Raw genomic sequence first — 27,872 nt, 5'->3', positions numbered from 1 at the left:
GGAGCAGCTGAGGCTGCGCTTGAGCAGAAACTTGAAGGATGCCAAGGGCTTTGGGAAAAAAAACCAAACACCTTATTTTCTCTGTATAAAGCCAGGTCAGCTAATTCACCCTAGATCTGAGGACAGTGGCTCCCAGGTTCCCCCTGTTCACTCAGAAGAAATTCAATTTCACAGATTGAGACTTACATATACTTAGAGTATTTATTTCAACCCTTATGCACAGAAGAGACTGACCACCACTTACCTGAAAAGAGCTCTCACTGAACTAGAATTAGCTGTAAACTCAAAAAAATAAAGAGTCAAACTAAATTGTAATATATGACTGTAAGGTACAGCTGTTACACCGCATTATCATAATTCCTTACATAAGCATGGTGGGTTTTTTGATGGGAGGATGCTATGGCTACTTCTTCCAGGTGAATGCATGCCTTGACTTTAACACCTGTTCGACAACTAATCAAATGCATCATGATTGCAGACAAGAAAAATCACTGAAGGCAGACTGTTAGCAATAAATCATAAATAATAAGGGGATCAAATAAGCTTCTATTAACAATGTGTCCTTCTATTTATTTGTTTATATTCTGTCTACAGAAAATATGATGCTGGACTGGGGATGGCTTAGGACAACCTTCTGGCGCGAAGACAGCTACAAAGCACAAAATACAAAAAATGAACTCAGAAAGAAACAAGAAAAAAACAGCGTTTTCTTGGCATCAACAAGAAGCTCTTTATTTTTCCTCAAGTTTTCTTTTCTAAAAAAAAAATAAAAATTGGAACTAAGACATTTGCAGAAATGAGACAAACTTTCTCTTCAGGTGACAATATTCAAGCAAGCATGTTGTTTTATTGAATTTAAACTGAAGGAAAAAAAGAGAGATTTGGAATGGGATACAGTATCAGGAGAACTGAGAAACTGTGAACTTTCAAAGAAAAAACCTCCTTAAAACTGTGAACTGAGAAACGGATGGAAATACCATTTAAGCCCCTGATTACGCTCTGTGTGTTCTTAAGGAGACAACATCATCTTTGCTAACTCAACGGTATTTAGGGAATGGTTTACAACATATCTTTTATTATAATCTTTTTAAAAAAAAATCAGAAATATTAATTAGCTGTGACTTTACCACTTCTGTTCAGATGTCTTCTCGCACCTTCTTTTCTAGACAGCGCAGATGTATTTGCAGCCAGCAGTTAAGGGCAGGAAAGATTTCTTTCCTTAATTATCTTTTTATTTGCCACACCCAATAAAATCCTTGTAGGGAAAAAGAATCAACACAGCTACCATCTCCCAATCAATACCTAAAGCCTAACAGACAGTAATTATCAAAATAAAGAGGAAATCCCATATCGGGCTACGTACCTACCCATTAATCAAAACAACAGAAAATATCTGCAGCATTGCTTTTCTAAAATAAGACAAAAGATGCCTCCTTGGGTTACACTTTGAACAGGCTATAATCAAAAGAAAGAGAACCAAGACTAACTAAGCCCCAGGAAGCCGCATTGTCACTTTAACCCGCAGTATTCCCCATTTCCCATTAGTACTTAACATTTTTCACTATGTTGTGACTGCTATTATTTCATTTAACACTGGTTAATCTGTATCTGAGGTATATGGAAACCCTCTAGATGATAAGATTGGACAGGTTCCAGTGTTGGCAGTTTTCAGCGTGCACACGCTCGTGTGTTTTGATCCTTCCAGGAGCTCCCTGTTATTTGGACTGCCTGCCAATTCGTTCTTGGATCAGCCTCTCGCTCAGCTCCCACAGGGCCGCGGCCGTCGCTTCGCCCTGCGCCTCCTGCGACGGCAGGCAGCGGCAGCAGTTGTTGAAGTACATCCCGCCCAGGCCCTCCAGCTCCGCCGCCGTGGCGCAGTAGACAGTTGTGGCAGCTCCTTGTTGCTGGAATTAAAAAAAAAAAAAAAAAAAAAAAGGAAAAAAACCTATATAACTAGATAGAGAGATATTTTATCGTTGTAATTTTGACTGCAGTCCTTTGAAGCTGTCTCTTACGAAAGCATCGATGAAAAGCATCGCGGCTGACAGGGGAACCCTGCTGAAACCCTGCTGAAGGTGCTGCCTGCTGGCCTCTCAGTTACAAGACACCTCAGCGAAGACTTTTTTTCTTTTCCTTTCCTCTCAGAGCAAAAGAAAAGAAAAAGATGATCCTGAACCACAGCCCCGGTCTCGGGTCTTTTGCCCCTTTTCAGGAAAAAACCCGGATCGGTGGCAGGGAGAGTCCGGCCTGATGCAGGGGGCAAGGTCTGCCCAGGCGGTGTTTGAACCAGAATAGTTGAACCAGGTTTAAAAGCAGCACCTCAAAACTCCCCGGTTTCCCTCTGCAACACAGAAAGCGCTTACCGTATATACCTTGGGTGCCCGCGCTTCCTAATCCTGACCAGCAATGCAGGCTGATGCAGGTATTTTGTTTGTTTGGGTTTCTCAAACCTCTTGTACAAAATTAACCTGGGCACTCCAATTAAGACCTATCATGTAAAGTGCAATCGGGATTGGTGCCAAACCTGCCCATACATCTTTGATCAACGGTTTCACTGTGGCAGTTGTCACCGCTGCCTTGTAAGAATGTTTATCTGCTGCAGGCAGAGAGGGGTTCTGATTTTGCAGAGACGCAAGGTTTTCCAGTGGGGTTTTTTGTTCTGTAACAACCATTTCTTATGTCTTATAATGCTTTAAGAAATGGAGCGGGTAGATTAGAGGCTTTTGTGGATCGGGGGGGGGCTTTTTCTTTTTCTGTCTTTTTCTTTTTCTTTGTCTTTTTCTTTTTCATACCAAGTCAACTTATGTTCAGACAGGAAGAATGGGTTTCTCTGAATTTCTCTAACAGAAACCCAGAGACCGAGGCCACAGGGTTGGGACAAGCACCCCAGCACCGACGATGGGCTACTCTCTGGCACAGATTAAAAGCGCAACGCCAGAATAGCTGTAAAGAGGGCAAGAAACTAGTTTGCTTTGTAAACTATAATTAAAGATAATAGGTGAGAGCACATAGCAAGACACAACACTAATTTTAAACCAATACAGTTTATCTGGCATCTTATGATTATTTATGTACACCTTAGTCCTTTCTGTGGTAACTAATTACAATCTGATAGGCATCAGAATAAAGAGGCTGCCAAGTATGATTGAAAAAGTAAATGAAGAGAAATTAGATGTTGCCACATTAGGAAAATTTAATGTGGAAAGAGAATAGGCTTCAATCTCTTGTGATTTTCCTCGAGTCCCTTTTTTTCTGGCCTTTCACTGTCACGGCCAAGGAAACTCAGGGTGCTGTTAGGGGGTCAACCTGCAGAAGACCTCTACTTTGCATTCTCATCCTTCAAGGGCAGCAAGCAGTCTAAAAAGCCCCAATTCTCCTTATTTGAGGCACCTCAATTTTGTAACGGCAAAGAAAGGCATATTTGTTTGCAAGACACGCATTTTTCTCAGAAGATGGGATTAAACTGATAACGATGACTCCACAGCTTAGAAATGATCTCCCATCACAAGGTAAAGCAAAACTGTCTGTATTAAGTATTTTGAAAGGCATATATTTATCAACAGACCAAAATATTTTTAAAGTTAGTATAATACATAGTAATCCTCTTATTAAACCAATATCTTTTTTAAAAAAGAGAAAGTATCTTAAAGGCGGTAGCAGAAATGGAAGAGAGTTCTACTAAAAATAATATTAATAGAGAACAATAAAATTCCTATGCTCATTTGAACTATCCTATAAAGCTCCACAGCACAGGTATGATCACCGTATTCAGCTGTTTAGAATGATTCAAAGCCCCTGAAGAGTATTATTAGGTTTTTGCAAGCAATTCAACTGGACTTTTATTAGAAAGGTAAAATTAAACTAAATTGCTCAATGCAGAGTGAGAGCCCTTAAGCTATTGCTGAAAAGCATCCGTCCAGCCAAGCTAAACTCAGGCTAGCTCTAATAGAATTCAGCTAATTCATAAAATGGAAGTTTATCAGAGCAGTTTAAAATCCAAACCAAACAATAATTTATCTTTTCAAATGAGTCAAATTTGATGACTTTTAAACAAAATTCTCAGCGGGCAGAAAAATGTCCCACAGTATAAGAGCAGTGCTTTATACCTCGAACATTGACACAACCTAGATTCCAAAAGAAGAGAATAGTTTTCCCTGTGTGAGCGTAGGAAATTTACTTTAAGCGATAAAAGATTATGTGGCTGGAAGCCCAAAGCACTTTATCTTGCGATGCCTCCAGTGTTTCCCTGAGAACTGGATGTAAGCAGTGTGCCATTTGCTTTTTGGCTGTGTATATCTTTACTTCTTTCTAAATGTTTCAATCATGTTGGCTGTTTTGGAAGAAGTAAGTTCAATGGTTCTATCATTGAAAGAAAAGTACCTTTCTTATTACTTAAGAGAAATTCAGTCATATTTATCCCTTCGTTGACAGAGGGTAAAGCTTTAATATCTCAGAATAATGGACAAACATGAACTCATCAAGCCTAGGAGCTTCCTTCAGATGGCAAAACTACGAAACAGAAGGTAAACCCCAGATTCTCAAAGCCACTGAAGCATCTAATTGCCTTTGGTGAATGTGAGCTAGTTGCATTCAGACACTTGAGGATCTGCCTAAGTGACTTGCCCGAGGACAGGGTCCCAACGAGTGTCACAGAATCACAGGAATCGAATCACACTTTGGGTTGGGAGGGATGTCAGGAGGTCTCTAGCCAAACTTCCCACCCAAAGCGGGACGCCTAGGAGCTCCATATATGCCGTGCTGAATGGGAAGGTCCTCAAGGGACAAATTCCGCCTTTGCATCTACGACTCAGATACCACAAACGTCCGGGAAGAGCCAGAGCTGAGGGTAACTGCAGAATGCCTGCACTGCCAGCCATGCCTAGCCAGGCTGAGAAACCGCTTAGTTTCTCAGTAAATATTGTTTATCCCTCATGAACACAGTCTTTTGAATGACATCTTTATGTGTTGGGCCTTATGACAGTTTAATAACAAGTTTTAATTTTTTGCTCATCAGCTTTCCTGCTCACATATCATCAGCATACGACAGCAGAGGATGTTAGGGAATCTAATTAGTAAACAATTCCATACTGCTGATACAAGATGAAACATTCTTAAACCGATAAAAAGAGCACTTTAATCACTGTTGAATGACTTTCAATGCCAAGCGGTTTGTGCCATGTCAGAACATAATTTGAAGAAGATTAGAGTACTATATAAAAGAATTAATGTTAACAACTTCGTTAAAAAATGTCTTAAACAATGAGCCTGTCAGTTGTCACAGACTCTCCCTGATCTATTGTGATTAACGCCCCCCCCCCCCCCCCCCCCCCCAACAATTTCAACTGATAAACAATGCTAAAAGCGCTGGGCAACCTAAACTTTTTTTTTTCCATACGTCTGTCAGTTGTACAGGGTGCTAATCACCAGAGCTGGGGGTCAGCCTTCTTTAACCTGCAACAAAGGCAGCGGGTTGCAATGATGAATACACAGGATAAAGAATTTGTGAGAAGCCCAACTGAATCTTTAATCATGCCTCAATGCCATTTCCGATCCAGTCAAACATTTGAAAGCTGCTAGGCAAGCACCACGCTATCAATCTTTCTAGCGTACGTAAAATTACCCGGGAATCTTGTTTTGGATTAAGTTGAAGAGTGTCTTAGTAATAAGGGTTCATCATTCTCTTCCGCAAATCATTTGTCAGTTTTGTAATACAATCTTCAACTGCAGCAGGGTGGGATTTATACAGCAGTTGCTGTTTATTTATAGTTGAGGCTCAAAGATCTCAATTATCCATCCTTCCAAAATCCTTTGTTGAGATGAAAATACTAAGTAGCTACTAGTTCATAGGCATTTATTTCATAACTGCTAGCTGTCAATTTGTAACTGATGGCACTGAATACAAATTAATATTGAATATCTTAACAGTAAAAGAAAAGGGGTTCTTGAGATACACTGTACGGTAAAACCCTCATTAATATATGTAATGCATCTGTTAGTATTCTAAGATACCATTTATGTTCCTGATAAGAAAACATATTACACAGTTAATGTTTAGTTTTCAGATTTGTCTACTTTCAAGTGCATGTTTATTTTCTAAAATTAGATTCCTGTTCTGAAGCAAGTTTGCATACCAAGCATATAAATAATAGAAACAAAGCCGTAACTTATCTGTATATTTATCAACTACAAATGAATAAGATCTACTCTAAACTCTGTTAAGGGCACGCAGACAGCACTAAACATTGCCTGCCAGTGAGATAGGATCAGCTTCTTTGAAAAGAAGGGTTTTATTTTCTTATGAAAAATTAAGCATAAAGGCCAGTTATCTCGGTAGCCTGAGGTTAAGTTTAGCACCGTGCATTTTAAAAGATGGCCAGTGGAAAAAGGTGAATTCAAAATGACATGAGAGGCGAGTATTTGACAAGGGCCAGATTCAAAGCAAGCAGCTCAAGTGAAATTAAAAGGCAAGTGCTTCCTTAAAATTCTTCAGGCTCTTCCTGTTTTTCATCTCAGGACTATTAGACAGAGCCAACACATCCCTAACGCAAAAATACCAGATCCACACAACGGCACTGTGAACATACCATTTATAGTGGAGTACCTCATTACACAGCAGTGTGGAGATGAGGTAGTATGCACATACTCCAGATCATGAAACCAATGGGGTCTCCCCCACCTTCTCTGTGCCTCTGAAAAGCACCCTGAAGAGTTCAAATCCGTTCTGCTGGAGAGGGAAAAGCTTTCCACCAGCTAGCTTCAGCAAGGGTTATTTCCTGATTTGATGTGAAATCTAAAATCTCCTTGGAACAACAAACAAAATGATACGGAGCCTATTCCCACAATGATCAGTTCCAAATTGTACAAACCAAACCCTAAAGTTACAGCTGCAATTTTCTATTGCTCGAGCCTCATCTTCACCTGGTGTAAATCAGCACAGCTCCCTTGCCTTCTCTGAGGCTCCACAGATTTGCAGTCGCTAAGGATCTGCTCCGTTGCTTGTTGCGAGCCTGACGTTGATATTCAGGGCGAGAGGCTGCAGGGATGTGCTGCCCGGCTGCTGGGGCACGCACCCATCCAGCTGGCCAAGCTGGGCACAGGCTGGCCACAGCGGGCTGGGGGGGCCACTGCTCCAGGTTGCGGCTCAGCACCTGAGCTTTGGCTTACCTCCTGGGAGAAAACTGCCCTCAGAATGGATTTTTTTTCCTTTGGGGATTGCTAGCAACCCCCTGGCTGGGATTGTGGTGCAGAGTTTTCTCAAAATATACTTACTCCTTGCTCTGTAATGTTGAAATGTTTCAGCAGATGAGTTGAATTTGTAGATTTTCCCATCAAGCCCAAATCTTTGCAAGCAACGCGGAGCGCGATGACCTCTTCTAAAAAACGCTAGCTAAAGTCTAAAATCATCATGCCCTCACCCAACCTTCAGGGTTCCCCAGTATCTGAAGTGCTCTTAGGAGCAGTCTTAAGAGCTGTTTGGTGGTATCAGCCGCAGCTGAGGCCACTCGTAGCTGAGGGAGCTACTTGTCAACTCCAGGCGTTACTTTGCTCCGTTTCCGACCAGGGTAACTCAGAGCTGTGAGAGACAGTCACTTCCCATACGATGCAGTGAACGAGTTTTAGTCTCACGTGTGAGAAGACAGGAGAACTGTTCAGTTCCTGCTGCAGTCCTCTTACTCAAAGCAATCCCAGATGCACAGTTATCTTATGAGTAACACTCAGAATATGTATGTATTAGTCTCCTGTAAAAATAAGAGAAAACACGATTCCCTGATTGCTTTTTCAGCAAGGAAATATGAAATTGAGACCTGCCTTTGCTATTTTGGGTGAGTATGATAAACTGAAATCATATCTGCAGCTAAAAACATAAAACTTTGGAGCTGCCAAATATGATCTAAGAAACAAATCGGGCTCAGCTGACTTCAGGTCCCATCTCCACCCAAATGCCAGCAGGAAAACGTGACCTGAACTGACTCTGTAATTACAGTCTTTTCAAAGGTCTCACCGAACCACATCTAAACCAGAGATTCTCAACCACCTCCCCTTCCCCCATCACCACATTTAAACCAGAAAAGCATCTCTTAGAAGATAATACAACGGATAAACCAAAATCTATAAGGTCTGCTTTTTTTTCGCAGATGTATTCCTTTTTCAATTAATTCCCAGCTACAAAGACTCAAAACTCCATCAGCTTCTCTACTTGCAAAGAATAGTTGGTTTCATGCTGCAACTTTCCTTAGCGTCATTAAGACCTTTACACATTTACAGTATTCTTTACATACATTATAGAAGATAAGTGTGCTATGTTCTTTGAGTAAGGAAACTGCAGTAGCTCACGAAAGAGGATTTGTTTTCAACTTTTGAGGCATTAAGACCTAGCGATTATTTCAACTATTCACTATACGCAGCTATATTTAACTTACATTCTGGGTTTTAACTTTGCAAAAGAAAATGTGTCCATTGTAATAAATGTATTTTGATAATGCATCATGTTGTTTGTGTTATGCAACACCTCGTATGTTCTTAATTACGACAGCGATAGTGCTTGAAAACTTCCAACCTCCAACCTCCAGGTTTAAACAGATTGTCTGCAATCATTCCACAGGAAAAAAAACCCAAACCAGAATACAGGACGTCAAGTCAGGAGAACTGGGTTGGTTTTCTCCTTTCAACTTTTACTTCCCTAGTGAACTTGGACAAGTCGCTTCATCTCCATGTACCTCACTTTTCCCAGCTGTAAAATGGGGAGAGTATTATTATTTACCCACCTCACAGGGGTGTTGTGAGGACCAGTTCAGATTTATGGAGTGCTTTCACGCTTATTGTTGAAAAGCACTGTGTAAGTATAAAGTGTTATATTATAAACCATTGTTAAAATGTGTCGAAGATGTAGAACAAGGTTGGCAAAATAGCTGACAAAAATGTAATTACCTTTTAAAATCATGCATATTTTTCTCTATTGTGTAAACTTAATTCTTTAACCTGTGAAGCTCTCTGTTACACCGGGCCCTATTCCAGTGTCTTCCCCCTCTCACCCTGTTTCTTTTTGCCCAGCTCACAGAGAACTTGGTAAAACTCTTATCAGCCAAAACACCATTGAATTCTTCAAAAATGGATGCTTTAGAGGGAACCAGCCCCTGAAAGGGTGATCCATGGGGTTCATCTCTCCTACCCTTTGCATATGCTAGAAAGAGCCATCGTGGCATACCAGGGCTGGGATTCAGTTGCCTAACATGAGGTTTAAGACACCTGAGCTGCCTTAGGATATCGCACATGCTCTACAGCTGTCCTTCAGAAGAGCACAACAATTCCCATAGGTCTGGTATTGTATTTGCCAGCCCCTCACAGATATCTCAGATAAAACCATACAATGTTTAAGACAGCACCAGACACCTATGCCCGTGCAACCTGAATGCTCTTACCACAGCACCTGGAAGCACCGTATTCCTTCCTTTTCTCAGTATCTTATTAAAGTCCACAATCAGCTTCTGAAAATTGTTTCAAGCTGACAGAGAGCCATCTTAAGCTTCAAAAAACTTTAATGAAGCATATGGCTTCACCTTGCCCAACCAGCATTTCAACAGCCGGAGCAGCAGCATGCCCCGCAGGCTGCTCACCCTGGCCTTTTTACTCACATCCCATTTCCAGGCAGATCACTTCTGCATGTTCTTCTCCTGCCTGCTAAACTCCCATTCACACCTGATTTACACTTTTAAGAAATCACTGCTCCACTGAAGTGGCAGTTTTGAACGCTGCATGCAAATTGCTACGATCCAGTATTGCTTCTCTTTTCTTCTCGCAGGCTAGTATGGAGCAGTGATGCAATACTGCACACTCCTGCTCATTTCTGGATTTGGGAAAAATCCCTGAGGAAAATTATCAATCTTCATTTCAGAGTGTAACCTGGTAAGGGTGCAATCAGGTTGACCATATTATGTTGCTGTCCATTGTTTGTCCCCTGCCCTATGTGCCAACACTGGCCAGGGGAGAGAGAAGCAAAGTGCGTGTAAAGAGACAGTCCTCGGGCATCACAGCAGCACCACTGGGAGCTGATCATACCTGAAAAATCTCTGCCACTCACTTTCTGAGATTTTGCAATGTACATTTATATAAACACGAGTCCTTTCATGACTTGCCAGCCACTGTCAAAAATGGAAATCCTGTGGAGGACATTGGAAATCCTCCTGAAACACATAACCTGCCAGCTGAGGGCGGATTCTTCTGGGCAAGGGTAATTTGAAGAGTTGAGCAAAACAGGTTGTTGACAATAAACATATCCTGCCAAAAGACAGATTAGATATGCTGCTGCAACTAAATCACCAGAATAGGGCTGGCTGGTGTTTGGGCATACGTAGATGACAATTCATTGAAATCACTTCTGTTATTAGCTTAGGCTGACTTGAAATGTTTTATGTTTTTGCTGTACCTGACTTTAATTATATATATACTTTATATAAATGTATGTATACATACAGTTACTGTATATGCTGTATATATTTATATAGCTTTTTAATACTATTACTAGTCAAAATTTAGACTTTTTCATATGCAGTATCACAAAGAATGTCATCACAATACTAACATGTGGCTTCTTCCTTCATTGCACAGATAATTTTTTAGACAGACTTTCATTTCAGAGATGAGTAAAAAAACCACCCACACAACACAATGCTTTTTAAGCAAGTGACCTTTTGGGACAAGTGTTTAACAAGCTGTTTGTTTAGGTTTTAAAGATAAAGACTGTTTTTCATCTGTTGATACACACACACATATGCACATACACACATGGACACACACATTTCAGTAATGCAATACTTTGAAAAACCACAGGGTGTTATGATGGGGACACATCGTGGTAAGAAATTAAGTACTAACTCTGTCTTCCAGAAACTAATTAAGGGAATGTATTTTGCAATAATACAGATCTAGCAAACAGGCCTCTAAAGTCTAGGCTTAGAGCTGTAAGCCAGGCACTCCTGTATTATGTATGTGTGATTTTCATAGATAGCCTGCTGTAAAGTGTGCCCTGTTAGTGCATCTTTCAGGCTCAAAGACACTGGCCTTGTTAATATTTCATTTAGTACATACTGTAGAGTCTCATTTATATTACTTCTATAATTAATGGTGATAGCTTAGGCACTGCCTTTACAAGGAGAGATCCCTGTATGTTGGTCGATGGATAATGAGAAACAATAGATATTTCATTCACCAGCAGCTTGTTGCTAGTTAGTAGGAAATTATCGTGTGTACTGTTGCTTTAATTGCCAGGGTAAATAATGCTGCCGCTGTGTTAGTGAACATTTTAAAGCACTTGATGCAAATAGACTAGAAACAAAACAAAACAAAACAAAAAAAAATTACCTTTATATGCTATACCTTAGCATAGGGAGTTAAAAAGGTATGTCTTAAAACATTTGCGTTCTATCATGCAAATATATCTTAATATGCATGTGCTGACTATTCAACTACTGTATTTTAGGAAATACAATTATGCTGCCTTTCTCTTCTCCTATGTAGACTGTAAATAACTGTAGATCTTTCTCTTGTTTTCCTATGTAAATATATGTAAATACTAACAAGCTATGCATGCTGATATTCTAGGCAATTTCAGGTACTTTTATAATCTGAAGGCATGTACTTGAACTGGTTTGTTAAAAAAAATCAACTCTCTCAAATCCTTTAAAGCTCATTAGAAATTAAAGATTTCTTACTAGACTGGTTCCTTCAATCTCAGTCGCTTTTTTGTTTATTTTTTTTCCCTGCTTTGCCAACACTGTCTCCCAAGACCCACCACCAACGATGCATAGTCCAAGGCTGTTTTCTCCAAAGCGTGGAGTCCTGTCTCAGGATGCGATTCACTCCCCAACCGAGGATGCGCACCATTTAGTTTCAACACCATGCCTATTTGTAAACCTCAACAGAGACTCGGAGCGGGGGGAACTCTATCCCCTTTGCTCTGACCTCTCCTGTTTAATGATGTTTTCTATTTCATTTTCTCAGCCCATAATCCATCAAGTAAGCGTCTAATACCACTAGTGCCAGGGCTGGGTTTGGGGGCAGATGCCGCGGCAGCCCAGAGCAGTCCCCACGTCTTTGGCCGGGTCTTTGCTCGTCGGCTCTGCAGCAGTCGGGCTGCTCACTCAGACGTGCTCCTCTGTTTGAACGTACTCTTTATGTTTCTTTTCTAGCATGCTTATGACTTTGACAGACTGTGAAAATAATTTGATAAATAGCTTGATAAATTTCCCCATCTCTTCCCTTCAGTGCTGCAACACTGTTTGTGGGAGCCTTTCAATTGAAGGAGTGTGAACAAAAATGAAATTACCTAAGCTTATAAATCAAGTCACCTCCTGCATACAGATTTGGAAGCGAGGTTTCAATTTAGCTCTCTTCTTCCTTCTTTTTTGTTCATGTAATAAATGAAGATTCCTATGAGGAAAATGGTACGAAGATAAAAGAGATGCATTTATCCCCCAATATGGTAAGGGAAAAAAAAAAAAAATCCCCTCTGCATTATCTATGGAAACTAAATGCAATGACAACTTTTTAATCGAAAGAAAACAGCTTTCATGTCTGAAGATGCTTTTTCCAGAGTAGATGTATAAGAATAAACACATTAATTGACAGGATCTTCGTGACTTTTTAAGTTCCTCAAACTTAGCTTGGTGTCTGGGGAAGATCTCTTTCCAGTCCTTGAAGATTCTTTTAAGATGGATGTTTAAAAAGCTGCGCTGACATGGGCATTATGTTCAAGTGCAAGCTGTACTATTCTTTAATAGAGGGCGTAGAAATGGTTCATAGGATTATTATCTTTCTACAGACAAAACCCATTACCTTCACACTAGGAGGGAAAAGCTAGTTTTTAACTTATATAAAACGGAATCAATTATCAATATCTTTGCATGGTTTCCCGGCCCTGCTGGAGAGCAGTCGCAGAGCTAAACACACAGAGCCATTTGGCAAAAGGGCTCCTTCCTATGCTGGGCTTCTTGTTACACCTTTCATTTAATAAAATCGCATCTGCAGAAGCAAAAATAAGTAGTAACGATTTGTATGCAGGGCTTCCACCCTGAATGTCACAAGAGGAGACAGGAATCACATTTGCAGACTGTTTGCCTGGCTACTGTTACTTTAGACTTCTTCCCAGTAAAAAGTGAACAAGCAAATAAAAAGCAGTCATCGATGCAAAGTCAAATGCAGTGGCAAACAGCAGTACAGGTCAGAGCATCTACACAGCATGTTATCTTTGGTGTGGAAAAAAAGTGCTCCTTTAGCAACCTCTGCCATGCAATCCTTACCATCCAGCCTCTGAATAATCCTTTTGTTGTCTTTACCAGTGGCTTTTCTTAGTTTCCGGTGAGAAAAAGGAAAGACGGAAGGTTAGCGGTGGCTTTTCGTGGTGAAAAAGTCCACGCACATCCATCGCTTCTTAAACCACTACAGATAAAAGTCTAACGTCTTTCGGTAGACAATGTCTAACCTCCTCCAACTGTGTCCCTCAGCAGAGAGATCGATAAGTGCATTAGCCATCCTTAAAAAGCTGTGTCCCCAGCTACTTTACAAGCACATGCAAACTCAGATGCACATATAGGTGCAGTATGTGCAACGTATATAAAGCATAATACTCTAGAAGCTGGTAATGGTGTTTGGGAAGGAAATGTTCATTATTAGACTCTTATCTGTTTATCCCATTCATGAGATCTGCTTCTACAAAGCGCATAATGATAAATGGCACATTTGCAAATTATCTTCTGAGTGCTGATGAGAAATCAGCAACCTGCGAGTTACCGTGACTCTGAATGAGTACACTCCACTGCAAGTCTCGTTTGCTGAGCTGCCTGCCAAATGAGTGCATTAGTATATTAGGAATCTAATAAATTGACTAACAAGCATTTGATGAAAAATAGCTGTACCATCCGTTACAGTTATCATCACAGCCAACGAGGCTACTGGGGTTGGGGTTTTGAAGGCACCAGCTGCTGATAAAAGAGATGTTGCCGTGCTGTGCCACGCTCTCAGTGGCATCTCCCTCGCTAACTGTGAATCCTAACAAACTCTCAGCAAGACGTAGGACGTTCTTTACTTAAACTTCCCTCTGCTCCTTCATGACGCTTATGAGGATTTAAACCACTGCAGCCTTACTCAGTCCCGTCTTTCCCCTTTCTACTGCAGAAAGTAGGATGCTGGGATGGTGAGGAAAACTCTTCTGAGAATCCAGCACTGAATGAGTTTCTCTGCCTGGGGAAGGAGCTGGAGGAGACACTTTCTGTTATATGGCTCAGCACTGTTCAAACATCTGAGACTGTGTTCACGTTCGCAATCTGTAAACTTGAAGCTTGTTAATTATGATCACAAACATGAGGCTAAAGGACCAAGAAGGCTTTGGCTATATTCACATTCAGCAGAGAGGCGCCGCGTTATTTAATGTCACGCAATCAAATTAGTTTCAGGAGTGGCTCAGAGTCCTACTTCTAACTCAGGGTCCTTGTGGAAAAATTAGAAGTCAGGAAATAAATCTTCATACAGCATTTCACCTGTGTCATTCAGTGCTTTGCTGGATGTTTAAGAAGCCCAATTCCTTTTACGAGTAAAACCAATGAACCCCCCTCGTGCAAACGTCCTCCCTGTCTGGGAAGGAGCAAGCACCCGCCACGTTCAAACCCACAGGACCCGCAAACCTGAAGCAGGGTAATTAAACCCCAGGGTTAAGTGTATCCAGAGCCCTGTGGGAAGGTTTGGCCGGTCTCCCCAGTAAGCCCCGCACAGCCCACCCGATGCACTGTGGGTGCTCGCCACTCCTCCCGCCGGCGCCGAGGAGAGGACGGCACATGGCAGATCGCAGCTACGCGCTGTCCTGGGAAAGCCTGTGTGAGGAAATTATGTCTTTTCAGGCTAATTCTAATAAGAGCCATATAGCCTTACGTTCAAGTTTCAGAAATCTTCTGCGTGCTGCTTCATTTGTTTAAAGTAGAGCGAAACCCACTTCATTATAAATGCCCACTTATCGTCTGCCGACAAATTCCAGCGAACGCTTTAAAACTGCACACGCGTAAGAAAAGCTCCTTCTGTACCTTCCCAAATTGCATTTCTGCTTTTTACCTGAGACATTTGCAAGATCCCCCAACTCTGTCAACAGTCGCTCTCCAGTTTTGTTTAGCTTATCATCAACAGACTCTGCTTTTGTGAGTGGACAAGTCATTTGAGTGTGCACCACAGTTATAATGGCCTGAGTGACAGCTCAGCCAGATAAACACGAGAGAATAACAGACGTAGGAACAATCTGGGTATTCATTTTGTCCGTTCAACCGGGTTGAAAGGATTTGCCAGCCAAGGGCACAACACTTCAGGCTAATTTGCTCAGCCAAAGCACTGCCGGAGTGTAAGGCTGCAAGCAGATGACTGATGTTAGGGAGATCGGCGTCCCCAGATGAGGTACTTATTATTCACCTCTGCCTCATGGGAAATGAAAGCACTATTTATTCAAAGCATCCATTTGAAACAGGAAAACATATAGAAATGAACTTTGTTACAAAACTTGAACCCTTCTGACTGCTTCCCCGCTTCTGCATTAATTCCAGCTTCTTGTCCTCGTCCATGTCGCCCTGCACACTGCAGCATTTCTCTTTCCTTGCTTCTTCTTTCCCCCTATACGTCTGCTTCTCCTTTCCTTCTCACGTTTTCCTTAGCCTCGTCTCCTGCTTCGCAGTTGTGATCCTATATCTGACACCGGGTACCTTTTCTTCGCCATTTGTCTTCCATTTTAATGCTACACCCACTTGGCTTTGCAAACCTCAGAGGCTCGACTCTATTTTCACAGTGTCTGGTATAGAAGTGGGTGCCCAGGATACCCTGGCTGTGTCTCACACACTAAATTCACTCTGCGATCTTTTGGCCGATATTAGCCCCGTATTCCACCAGGAGCCACATGCTAGCAATGCGCCGCATCAGTCACCCCACGGTTAGTTAGGGAGCCGAGCAGCGTGGGACCAGTGAAGTGACGATGCTGTCCTTGTTAGGGAAAGTTGTCTCTTGCACATTGGAAGCATCCTGTGTTCAGAGTGACAAAGCCACAAGTCCACCTGCTAATCGCGTAAAAATAAATGATGGGTAGAACAGCAAGCTTGTACTAAGAAAAGGTAAACACCGCTCTGACATATTCCCTCAAGCAAGCAAACAAAATAATAACAGTTTACAGCGGAGGTTTGCAAGTTTGCTCCCATTAATTAAGTTCCATTTTCCAGAATGTTGAGTTTTAAGTCATTTTCTCCAGGACTGATTTCAACAACTCTTCTCTCCCACCGAAGAGCAAAGGCTAAAATGTGCTCTCAGTGAGAGCAGCAGGACTCTACCGGCTTCAGCAAACTGTGGAGCGGAGACACGAGGTGTAGCGGTGCCGTGGTAAATCCCTGGGCATTTTAGGAGGCAGGGGTCCCTGAGGAGCGCCCGCAGCCCCAGTGTGGCACGCTGGGAACAACGGCCCTCGCAGAGGTGACGCACCAACAGCCTCAGACACATCACGGGAGGAATGTAAAGTGCACCTGACATTTCTTTTGATCTACTCCTAAGAAGCATTAAAAGGCACATTAATGTGCTGCTTTAGTGCGTGTTCAATGTGATAGTTGGAGACATAACTGAGCCTTTCACAAAAGTCTAATTGGGGAGAAGAATAAACTTATTGTTTCCTCCTCTGGACATGCACCCTAGAACATAGGCAGAGTTGACATTTGCATGAAGTTTGTTGCTGTTTTGCATTTTAAATCCAGGCATGCTAAATGTAGGTTGAATGATCACTGTGGCTATTATTAGGAAATCAGTACATGTCCAACAGTAGCTCTACAGACGCAGTAACTGATACTGTCCAGCGGCAAGCTTCTCTAATGCTGCTAGACACTGAAATTCAAATATACAAGTGTGTATGTGTATATTTACATACATATCTATATATTGCTCACTTAAAATACCAAGTGGACACTAATAAAGTATCTGAGCATGCAGCACCTACAGCTGCCTTTCATGCAATTGTTTCGTATTGCTCACAGAGATTCTCACCCGCAAATCATACTTGCATTTAGTAACAGAGTTTTGTACATTGAGATAATGATACTTCTTGACCTCATCAGACCATGAAGCACCTTTGCATCTTTGTGCTTTCAGTTGCCATGTCAAATTTCCTTTGCTCTTTTAAGACAACCATACAGTGAACAAACTGCAACAATAAACCAAGTAACAAAGAAAAAAGGAATGTAAAAAGAGAACATTCCTACCCAGGTTAATAATAGCAGAATAAAGGAAGCAAAGAAATTCAGGTGTAAGTTCCATAATAGAGGTAAGGTGAGGAACGACATTACTGGGGCATCCTAAATTTTGCTGAAGACTACTTATTCCTTGCTCCTATTTCTATCAGCTTAGGTGTATGTTTGCACATCTGGCCAGACCTGTATTCAGCCAAACTCTATTTTCTTCTCTGTGCAATGCTCTTTCTTACATCTGTTATGCTGATAATTTATGTGTCCCTGATTAGCTCTATGCAACACCCTCAGTGCTTTACCTCTGGAAGGATTAGAGGGTTTATTCTGCCTTCTTCATTCGTCTGCAGCACCTCTTTCCAGCCTCAGCTAGGCTCCTTGGATAGCATTCTGTGCTGCAGTACTAATGATGCCAATACTGTTATACTAAGACAGGCACCTCTTAAACTCTTTTGGCAAAAGAGAGTCTAATCTGCGAGAACCATTAGCTTCCTTTTCCTGAAGCTCTCACTCAATCTAGCCACAAAATTGTAATGCAAGGGTAGAGGAGGCTGAGAAATGGAAGCCCAGAGAGCTCTGCTGCTCAGCTCGGTGTCCTGGCACTAACTGAAAAGGATGAACCTGGGCTGCCAACGCATGCCAAGTCCGCTGCAAGAAAACAGTGTGTCCTGATCAAGTTAGGTGGGTAAGAAAAAAGAAACAATTAGGGAAAGCAACTGCTCTGGGTACATAAGAGATGGATGCAGAGGTCTTCTGGATCACACAGGTGGAAACCCATGCAGTTCTGTTCTTTTTGTACAATATTTATAAAACACCGTCAGTTCTTTCTAGCTGGTACCACCTCCGGATTAAAGCAACTCCCTTTCCAAGCCCACACATGCCACTCAATGCTTCAAAACCACTTTGAGGCTCTTCCTACCCCAGCTTTTGGGTGTCCACATTTTTTCTTGACAATAGCATGATTTTCCTCTTACAAACAAGCTAACATCATTTCCACCACAAAGACAAAAGACAGTTTTTCTTTGGGCTATTCCTCTGGCTGTTGTTCAAGATCGTTTCTGATGAAACCATCTTGAAAAGTGGGAAAAGGAGGGAATCCTACTGGAACTTCAATCAATTGTTTGTCCTACATGAAAAAATCTGAAATACAAAACAAACTTACAGAAAACTCCAGGATTTCAGCTAGAGTACACAAGGGGTTTGTAGACCTTTCTTTTAAATCACCTCCTTAAGTAGACCTTTAAGAAGCAACCAATGTTGAAAATTCAGCTTTTGCAATATTTGGACCCGTACCCCTTCCCAAAAACGCAGCCAAAGCTTTCCTGAGGCAACACCTAAGTTGCTCCATCCCGAGGCCAGGGCAGAGGAGGGATGTGAGCGCGGCATCTCCTGCGCTGCCCGGCCGTGGCTGCAGGAGGGAAGGGGGACGTGCATCTGCGGAGGCTGGGGAGCTTCTGGGCTGCAGAGCTGGAGCTGCACGCACCTCCACAGTGTGAACGTGCACGTATGCTGTCATTCAAAGAGCGAAACACATTATTTCGACAGGATACACATCTATCCTGCTCCCTCCAGTAGGAGGAATGGAAACATGCCTGGCTTCCCAGCAAATGCACAGAAGATCCTTTTCAGTCGATACCAGCCAGTTGACTCTATCTCAGCATTTTTCCATTTGCTTCATACAAGTAAAAATGATGGTCTGTAACAAGATCTCTATCCCCTGTTTTGCCACAATGCCATATCATTCTAGGAGAATACTCTTTTGACAATAAATTTCTATTAAAGTGCAATATGCTCTTAAGTGGCATAATCTCTTTCAGTTGGCAACATGTGAAATATATTTATGTTCTGTCCAAATGCTGTATTAGAGCTGTACTATCTAACTCTCCTTACATACTTTTGATCACTTTTTTCAGCCTAGTTAGATTATAGAAGGAAAAATCACTCAGTGGCGTAAATGATACATACCTAAAGGATTTTTAGCTCTTACTTTCTGACAAGTCCAAAAGTGAATTTGCTGCAAAATAATGAACTTAAGTGACCCCTGCTGACTTCTCAAGGAATGACATACCATAGGGAGTCCCATCTATGAAACAAACAGTTCAAGTACAAAATTAGTCCACGTGTCTCAGCTCTTTGTACTTTTTCTTGGAAAAGAATCATTCTTCAGAAAGTTACTGGTCATCTGAAATGGTATCATAGTCTACAGTTTGGGATGATCCATCTAATCATGAAAAAAAGGATAAAGGGTCAGATTTGAACTCTTGCAGGAGCCAGACACAGTTAATTTGTTTTCCAGGAGTATTATCAGTTAAGCATAGCTTGAATCTGAATATCTTATATCTGCCCACATATCTGGCTGGTGCCTTCTGGCCTTCTGCATGATGTAAGGGGCTAATAAAAGGTGGCAGCCCTTGATGTCAGATAGTTTGTCTCTGCCTCATTTAATCATTCTGAATGGAGTGATGCTCAAACCCAACTTGCATTCACTATCAGTCTGCGAGAGGGCTGCTGAGAGCTACTTCTCAGCAATCAGTTCAAACCCTTGGCAAGACATCTGTCAAGTACACTTTAGCATCCCCACAACCTCGAAGTAAGAGAAATGGTCTTCTCAATTTAGGTGCGATATTAAAGGCGGTTGACAGAACTCTTACATCCCACTGCCTTTTCTCTCTACGTTTGCAATCCTGATCCCATTAAAGTCAGTGGGAGCCTTGCCATTGACTTCAATAGACCCAACATTACAAACATAGTGTTCAAGATGGAATAAACACAACTGGATTACTCTCAAACTCATTGAAAACCTGAAATCCTATTAGGTTATCGAGGTATCTTAATACTCAAGAGACACTTGAAACTGCAGAGGCTCAGGCATTTCACACAAAACCCAGGATGTGTCCAAATGAGGTGGCAGCACTGCTATTGTGCTCACTAAACTCTTAAAACACAGGAGTTAGGCTTTCAGCACAAATCATGTTGTTAGGTCCAGTTGACTAAAGCACAAACTTGATCAGAACATCTACACTCCAAACAAAAGAACTGCAAGTTCAGATGAACTTTCTCAGACTTCTCATGACCTCATTTGCAGTAGAGTTATAACTGGTTGACGCAACTTAATTGCAAATGCAAACATTTATCCAATAAAAGAGCAGACTTCAAAAAAAAAAGGAAAAAGTTACCATCCAACTTCTTTTTCTGTGTTGGTGTTTACACAAACCAAGGTATCACATGTGCTGAAAATAAATAGGGAATGTGTCATAAGATGTATAAAACAATCCACTCATGCAGGCATATGCTACAAATGGCTTAAAAGCATCCAGGTACTCTTATAAACTGCAATAGAAGGTAAGCTTTCCTTTTAATTTTTCTTAGACTAGGTGTTAGTGCAAGTTATGACCAAGAATTTAGCACATCCATTCAAATTATACCTAAAGCTCTAAATCCAGCACAGCAGTAATTTTCTAGTCTTTCATACTTCCCAACTTAATGAAAAGAGACATTAATGTCCCAACCATAGATTAATTAGATGGAAACATTAAGAATTATTTCTCAGGTATCTTTTGCTAATACACATATTATCATTGAACACTACCAACCCTGTTTGGAAGGTTAATGTTATTTTGGAAGAATATTTACAGTATCAGTGATAGAAAACCCAATATCTAAAAAAATATTTTCCACCTGCAGCTATCTGTCATCCATCCCACACAAGCTTTGAAAGCTTTCCACTATCTGTCAAAACACAGGTTTTGATGCAATAAAGACTGTAATTATTGAGCATTTACAAGAAATAATATTTTCCCTCTGGTACGTGTTATAACAGTTGTTAACATGCACGTATGAATACTAATGCTCCAAGCCCACCTATACTCTTCACAAATGATAAGGATTTTTTTGAATACTGATATAAAGGCAAGTATAATAAAAGAGCAAGATAAGCCTGAATACGGGTCTTGAAAAGTAAACGTCAATCAGAATAAGGTTTTTAGAGGCATAAGAAGTTGATTTGAAGTAGAGTTTGGAAATAAAGCTGACAATTAGATCCAGGGATATAAACAGCACTTCTTTTGTGTTGGGAAAAAAAAAAAAAAAAGATCCTTTTGCAACCAAAAACAAGGCTATAAGATATGTGAAGGAAACAATACTGAGTATGCATCAAAACAACTCTGCAGATGCCACGCTAGCAGATGGCTTAAGCTGACTGAATTACTGTATAAACATTTAACTGAAAGTTTGATTTTATAAGTGTGGAAATTATACGAAACAAAAAGAAAATGATTCTAAGAAGCACTTAAATTAGTAATTTGTAATTTTCTCTGCTAAGATGGCATAGCTCTGCTGCTTTGCAAGAGTCCTTTGAAGAAGGAATTCTGGAAAACTCTGAAAGAAATTGCACACCATAAAAGGGAACTCATACGAACAACACAAAACTAAGCAAGACACTTAAAGGTAAATATATACCTTTCCACTGCTGTTGCAGCTCGAATCCATTCCAACTGCAAGTTAATAACAATCTACACCCCTCCCCACTCTCCATTTCCTCCTTCATGTCTAGATAACAAAGGCTGCATCTCTCTGTTTATATCTCAGTAACTTCTACAGCAACAGCTTGTCGTGTCACTTGGGCTCAATTGTAATGTGTGGGCAGGAAGGGCACAAGAGAAAAAGGCTATCTGTGCATAGATATCTTCAACAAATACCAATCAGAAGGCGGAAGGACAAAAATATACAGGAAAGGGACAAGAATTAATGCAGAAGTAATGTGGCTTGTTGCTACAGTGTATAGGCTGGATAAAATAGAGTATCACTGTTGAATTGATGGGTTTGCCCTGATTAATGCTTAGACATGTGTTTCAGATGAACGGTTTCTATCATTTTGCAAAGAAATAACAGTGCAAAACAGCAGGCTGATGATGGGCACGGGGTATTTCTTTACTGAATGTCAAAGCAATCTGTCCTCAACCTTTCCCAAAACAGTGACAATTTTTTCTTCTGGCTTTACTGGTGAGCAAGCAGACCCCAAGTGGTTCTAGCACCGAGTACTGTGACGGCGTCAAACCTGACCCTTTGAACACGGTGTTATTGCAGCACCGTCGGCGTTAGTCTGCACAACATCCTCTTCAGACTGCTCCATAGTAAACATAACCACGACTGCTGCTTACGCTGCAGGTATTTAGACCTCACCACTCAGAGGACTAACTATTTTACATTCCCTGCTTCTGTAAAGCCATTACTTGCTGTTCCAGAACTGAGATGGCAATTACATTGGGTGCAGATAGTACTAATAAAAGAGTCAGTCAGCTTCTTCCTCAAAACCTCTGTTTTCCCAGCTGTCCACATTCCAAATTCCCCATTTGGCATAATGATCAAGAAGAGCTAATAACTCCTCCCTTTAAGCAGTTTCATTGTGCCAAGAACAAAATAAATTATCATCCCACTTACATCCTAATACAGAACAATTTCTCATAAGTCTTTCTTCCTGATCTTCGCTCTTTTTCTCTTCCCACTCATTCCCTTGCTTATATCTCCTTTCATTCCAGTTCATCCATTCCAAACCAACCATTTCTCTGCCTGGGATTCCCTGATATCGTAACACTGAGAATCTGGAGACCAAATTGATTTAAGAATTACCATGGTGGTTCAAATCCACCTCATCCTGCTGGGTAGAATTTTTAAATCTTATAATCAAAATGTTATTCTCTCTAATTTATACCTGGTGTTGACCTCAGAGAGGCAAAGGTGAGAAAGCCCCTTGTTGACGGCAGTCCATGGGCAGCTCTGGATTCTGATCCCACGGGTGATTTCACTAACTAACAGATCCACTTTGTCTAGCTTCCCTCTCCACTTTCCTTTCCGTTTCCATTTTCTCTACAATCTTTCTGACTTTCCTCTCTCTGGTTTTATGAACCCACCAAGCCTAACTCTAGAACTGGATTCAGGATTTGCATTTCTCTAATGTTTGACTACGAAATGCAGAAGCTGGGGCTCGTTTTAAATGTTTTCATACTGGAAAAGCTATTAAAAACTTATTTAAAAGAAAATAAACTCCAACACTTTGATTCAATAAACTGAAAATCTATATTAAAATGCAAAGAAAATTACATGGGCTTAGGGTGGGCCTTAAACAAAGAAGGGACACAGTAGACAAAAAACTTCATGTATAACCTCTGATGATAAACATTGTGACAGAGTGATGAAGTTCCACAGCATTGTCCACATGTGTGAAACCCTGTCTAATTAATATTAGATGAGAAATATATTTGTTAACAGGATAGACTTACAGTAATCAAACTATGATTGATCTACAAACACACTAACAAAAACCATTCCCGCATGATCTTTGCCTGCTTAAGCAAATTAGCTCTAAATAAACAAGTAGTACACAGACCTAAGGAAAATGTTAACTTGTAAATCGCCTGTCTACCTCTTCTCTCCTTGAATGTTCTTGAAACTGTAGGGCAGAATTTTGTCATGGCTCAGGTCATAAATCATAATAGAAAAAGAATATTTAACTGGAAGTCCAGGGATTCTGCTACAAAGAATTTAATTCAACAGGCTACAATTTTTTATTCTGAATTACTTTAAATACCTTCTCTGGGTACTTTTTACCTGCTGGTGTACTGGAGGAGTTAAAAAAAAAAAAAAAAAAAGGTATTGTGGAAAACTGAACTTAGATTCTCACGGCCAGGCACATTAACAGGATGGTCATTCGCATGCACTAAAAGCACATTTAAACCTTTCTTGTTTCCTGAGATGATCAGAAAAAGAAATTCAGATGAACTTTGCATTTTGGAACAAGCACCTCCATGCAAACCTCCCTCTGATTTTTAGGATAATAGAAGTTGGTGCATTTCTTCCACCATTGTAGGAGCTAAAATACATTATTAAAACCTATAGTTCAGCTACAGTGTCGTAAATCACCACCGCTATCCAGGTTCTACATTTTAATTTCGCTTCAATCAGAAACAATTATTCCGCTTGCCATCCCCGGCCTCTCACTCAGCACCGGGGAAGGAATATCTGCTGGTGATGCTACTGCCCCGGGCTCCCACAGCCTGTCCCCAGCACCCCTCTGCCAGCCGCCGCTGCAGCAAAACCATCCAGTTTCACCGTGGTCAAGGAGCCCAACATCGCTCTGCTCGTCCTTCCTACAAGAAAGCTGCGTGCAGAAACGAGCTGCACATCCAGAGCAGGACGACGCTTGCTTGTGGCACACTCGGGAATCACCCACACGAGCCGGGGACCAGCTCGGCTGGGGGAGTTGCCATCCGCAACTGGGATGCACGGCCATCCCCGAGGCGAAGCGTGCCGGCACTTAGCCTCGCCGTGAACTTCTGTGACACGCAGGTTGGGAGGTAGCACACATGGGAACAGACACAAGCGTAACCACAGGCTTATGTGCAGTGACACCGGTGTCATTTACATGTCACGTATACTTAGAAATCTCTCCTGGCAATTGAGAGCGATGAAATCCTGTTGTACAAGGTGTATTGCGTGTGACAACTGAAATTACAAGCAACATCGCCGAACCATGCTTTGAAAAGCTTCTGTAATTTATATCTGATTGACAGATTTTTACAGAAAAGACATGCATTATGCTTACAATAGGAACACACAGGGTAGAAAACAAAGCCTTCATATTTCCAAACAGTCCAGGCCGTGGTTTAACAAGCAAAATAGGTGTTGGCTACAGAGCGCCGGCAATCCTAACTTGTGTTGGTTTGCCGCCCACGCTTAGCTGAGTCATCCCAGTGGCTCTGCATGAGTAAATGCTTACCAACACAAGGACTGCAATGAATTCCTCCCCAGTTCAGAGCTTAAATTCAACTTATTCTGAAACCAACAACTACGACAGCGTGGGAGAAAACAGGATGCCCACCCCTCTGCCTTTCATAGAGCAGAAGAGATAAAGGAGGAAACCAATGTATGATGAAATGATGTACGTTTCTCATTAAGAAAAGTGACAATAGCAACAGACTTTTAAAAAGTCTGTTAGAAACAAGACAGAGCCTTGACCCAGATAAAATTTAGCTAGTTCTGAACGTGAAGACTCTCCTCAGCAGCAAGCTATGGACTGGGTAGTCTCCTAACTACACCCTAGTTTCTTTGGGGTGAGGACCTGTTGTCATCCATGTGCTCAGTGTCAAGCTCCTAGGGCATCTTGATGTCTAATGTACATTTATGTTTCACGCTGCTGTGTAACCAGGAATAATTACCATGCTGAAAAGGGTAAATTTCTATGGGTAGATGGTCTGGCTGAAATTGCTTTGGGGAGCCAAGCGTGCTCATGTAGAGGACATTCAGAAGTCCTTTATTGGCTGCTTCCATGTCAGGTAGAGATGTTAGCACCTCTGCCCAACGTCTTGCTGCTCATCATTCCCTGTCCGCCAGCAGTTACCACCCTACGCTATCTGCAGCTCCAGCCGCTCACCTAATCACTCCAGACTTGTTTCAGCTAAAGATCACCTTAGCAGAGACCTATTATTTAAGCTGCTGAAGATACCAGGCTTACTTTGCAAGAACTATGTTAGGGCAACGGTGGCAGCAGTTCTGTCAGAGCGATCGTGACATGCAGCTTGACGTGAGCTGGGGGCAATAAGCTTTTTGGCAGACACAACCCCCGTCAGACAACGATGCATGAACATAGCCTTAGAGCTTGCTCAGACATCTCTGCAGTATTAATGACAATATCCAAAAATCACCCTGGTGGGATTGAGCACGCGTGAAAGCTCTAGTAAGTTAAAACAATAGCAGCAAAATTCTTGTTCAAAAAAGGAAAAATAAGGGAGCTCCAATACAAAGCATTATAGGAACAATGAATTTAAAATAGACTGGGCAAACTCCTGCATTTAAAAGCTCCTGTAATAAGGCAATGCCTTATCCTCAGTACTCTAAAATTATCAACTGCTTATGCTATCTACACTACAGAAATGACACAGCGTCACGTACAAGTGGAGGAACTTCCAGGAGGCACAACAGGCCATTTTCTGCTGTTGTTGGCTTGGGCTGGCAGAGCACAGATAAAAGTTCAGACTGCTCAATGGCCCAGAACTCACTTAAAGAGTCAATTGAAGCCATGGCAGAAACATCATCACCTTCTGTGAATGCTGGGCAAACTGCACCAGCATGGTTTGAAGTTGATTTCTCTGCCTTTCAAATAAAATAGCTTGTGAATTGATTAGAGGTAATAGAATTATTGGATGTTAGCAAGGAAGGGGATTTAAGGAAGATGTAATGACACCATCAAAGCTTTGTTGGGTTGCTTTTATTAGCCTGAATCAGCTTAGAGCAGTCCTGACACTAAGAGGTTAGAGGAAGTCTGTTACAGGCTTGCCTATGGGATGAATGCATAACAAAATCCTTTCGTAAGGGGAAAAAAAAAAAAAAAAAAGAAAAAAATCCCAGAGACATGCACCAAAAAAGAACGACAAGTACAGTACTTTAACAGGGAAAATTTCCTCAGAAAGGAAGCAAGCAATGAGGCTAGGAGAGGAATAAATGGTGTAGAAATGACAATCGCTCTTCAGTCAGGGCCCATGACTGCACTCACTGCTGATAAGATCCAGCATGTGTCAGTTGTCAAGTGTCTCTTGTCACACTTCAATGTGAACTTTACAGCGAAAGGGGGACAAGAGGCAGTGAAGGGGAAAATGGCACGGCTCAGAAGGACTTGTGCACTCAGTGTGAAGCCATTTCAATTTTATATTCTAAAGGACTTTGTAGGTGATCCCATGAATGCAATTATTCTCACCTAATAAAAGCAACATATGCTAAGACAATTAAAAGATTTTATTATACATCTATTCATTGTATTTAGTTTTAGACAGCAGATAAACCTAATTTGAAACAAGATGTTTGCAAGGCAGGAAGCAGAAATAATCATAGTCTGTATCTATAAGAATGTTAGTGATTCATTATATTCTTTATATAAAAAGCTGAATTAATAAAACCTTCCTCTACTAATGACAGTTTCACCCAGCAAATGAACAACCTAATTACAAAGCTCTCATTAAAACAGCATAACTTTTGACTTACGGTGTCCAGTTTGGTTGAGTGTACATTTAAGTGACTTTATTACCCCTCAGGAATGTCTATTTGCAGACATATTCCTAGTCTGAAATAAACCTCACACCCTCACTGCTCCACCAAGACATAAAGGTAACCCCTCCACTTTGGGTAGAGATATACTATTGTTCTGGGGGTCAACCAGCTGAGTTACTCTAGACTTGCATTACTGAAAATAAACCTATGCACTCCAGAAAATAATTTAGTCTCGTCTGTAGTTTGCAAAGCAAGGAAGATTTTGTGCTGTCAGACCACACCAGGGCTTAGAGCTGCTTCAGAATGAACTTGGCATCAGTGTTAATTTTGGAGAGCAAAGGAAACATTTCTGCGTAGAGGATAAGCTCATAGGTGAAGTTTCCTAGCAGACCTGGAGTGGAAGCTCTGGTGCAGCCAGTCACTGTGGAAGTGAGAAAGTCGTGGGTAATTATGGCAAGATTTGCATATGACCGCGGTGACTCCCCTCATTGAGGCAAATGAAGGGTAAAAAGGGACTCTGCTGCTGCGAGCCTACCAGAATTAAGCAGAAATCCAACACTTCATGCATAACTAATATTATTATTGTGTCAC

The 27,872-nt window shown here is 41.3% G+C and overlaps 1 protein-coding gene across 2 annotated transcripts in view; it reads right to left on the bottom strand.

Moving 5' to 3' along the window:
• Positions 1-827: 827 nt before the first annotated feature.
• Positions 828-27,872, bottom strand: part of WWOX (WW domain containing oxidoreductase) — a 537,288-nt gene continuing 510,243 nt past the window's right edge. The window contains exon 9 of one of the 2 annotated variants that reach the window (XM_049805747.1): positions 828-1,904. In XM_049805747.1, the coding sequence (XP_049661704.1) occupies positions 1,716-1,904 (189 nt within the window). In that variant the 3' untranslated portion in view covers positions 828-1,715. The remainder of the gene's footprint in view (positions 1,905-27,872) is intronic. The other variant, XR_007506720.1, reaches the window with a different exon arrangement.

This window comes from Accipiter gentilis, chromosome 7 (assembly GCF_929443795.1).
Source record: "Accipiter gentilis chromosome 7, bAccGen1.1, whole genome shotgun sequence".
Taxonomy (NCBI): domain Eukaryota; kingdom Metazoa; phylum Chordata; class Aves; order Accipitriformes; family Accipitridae; genus Astur; species Astur gentilis.
The sequence above is the reverse complement of the archived record's forward strand: the minus strand, read 5'-3'. Positions and strand labels throughout refer to the sequence as shown.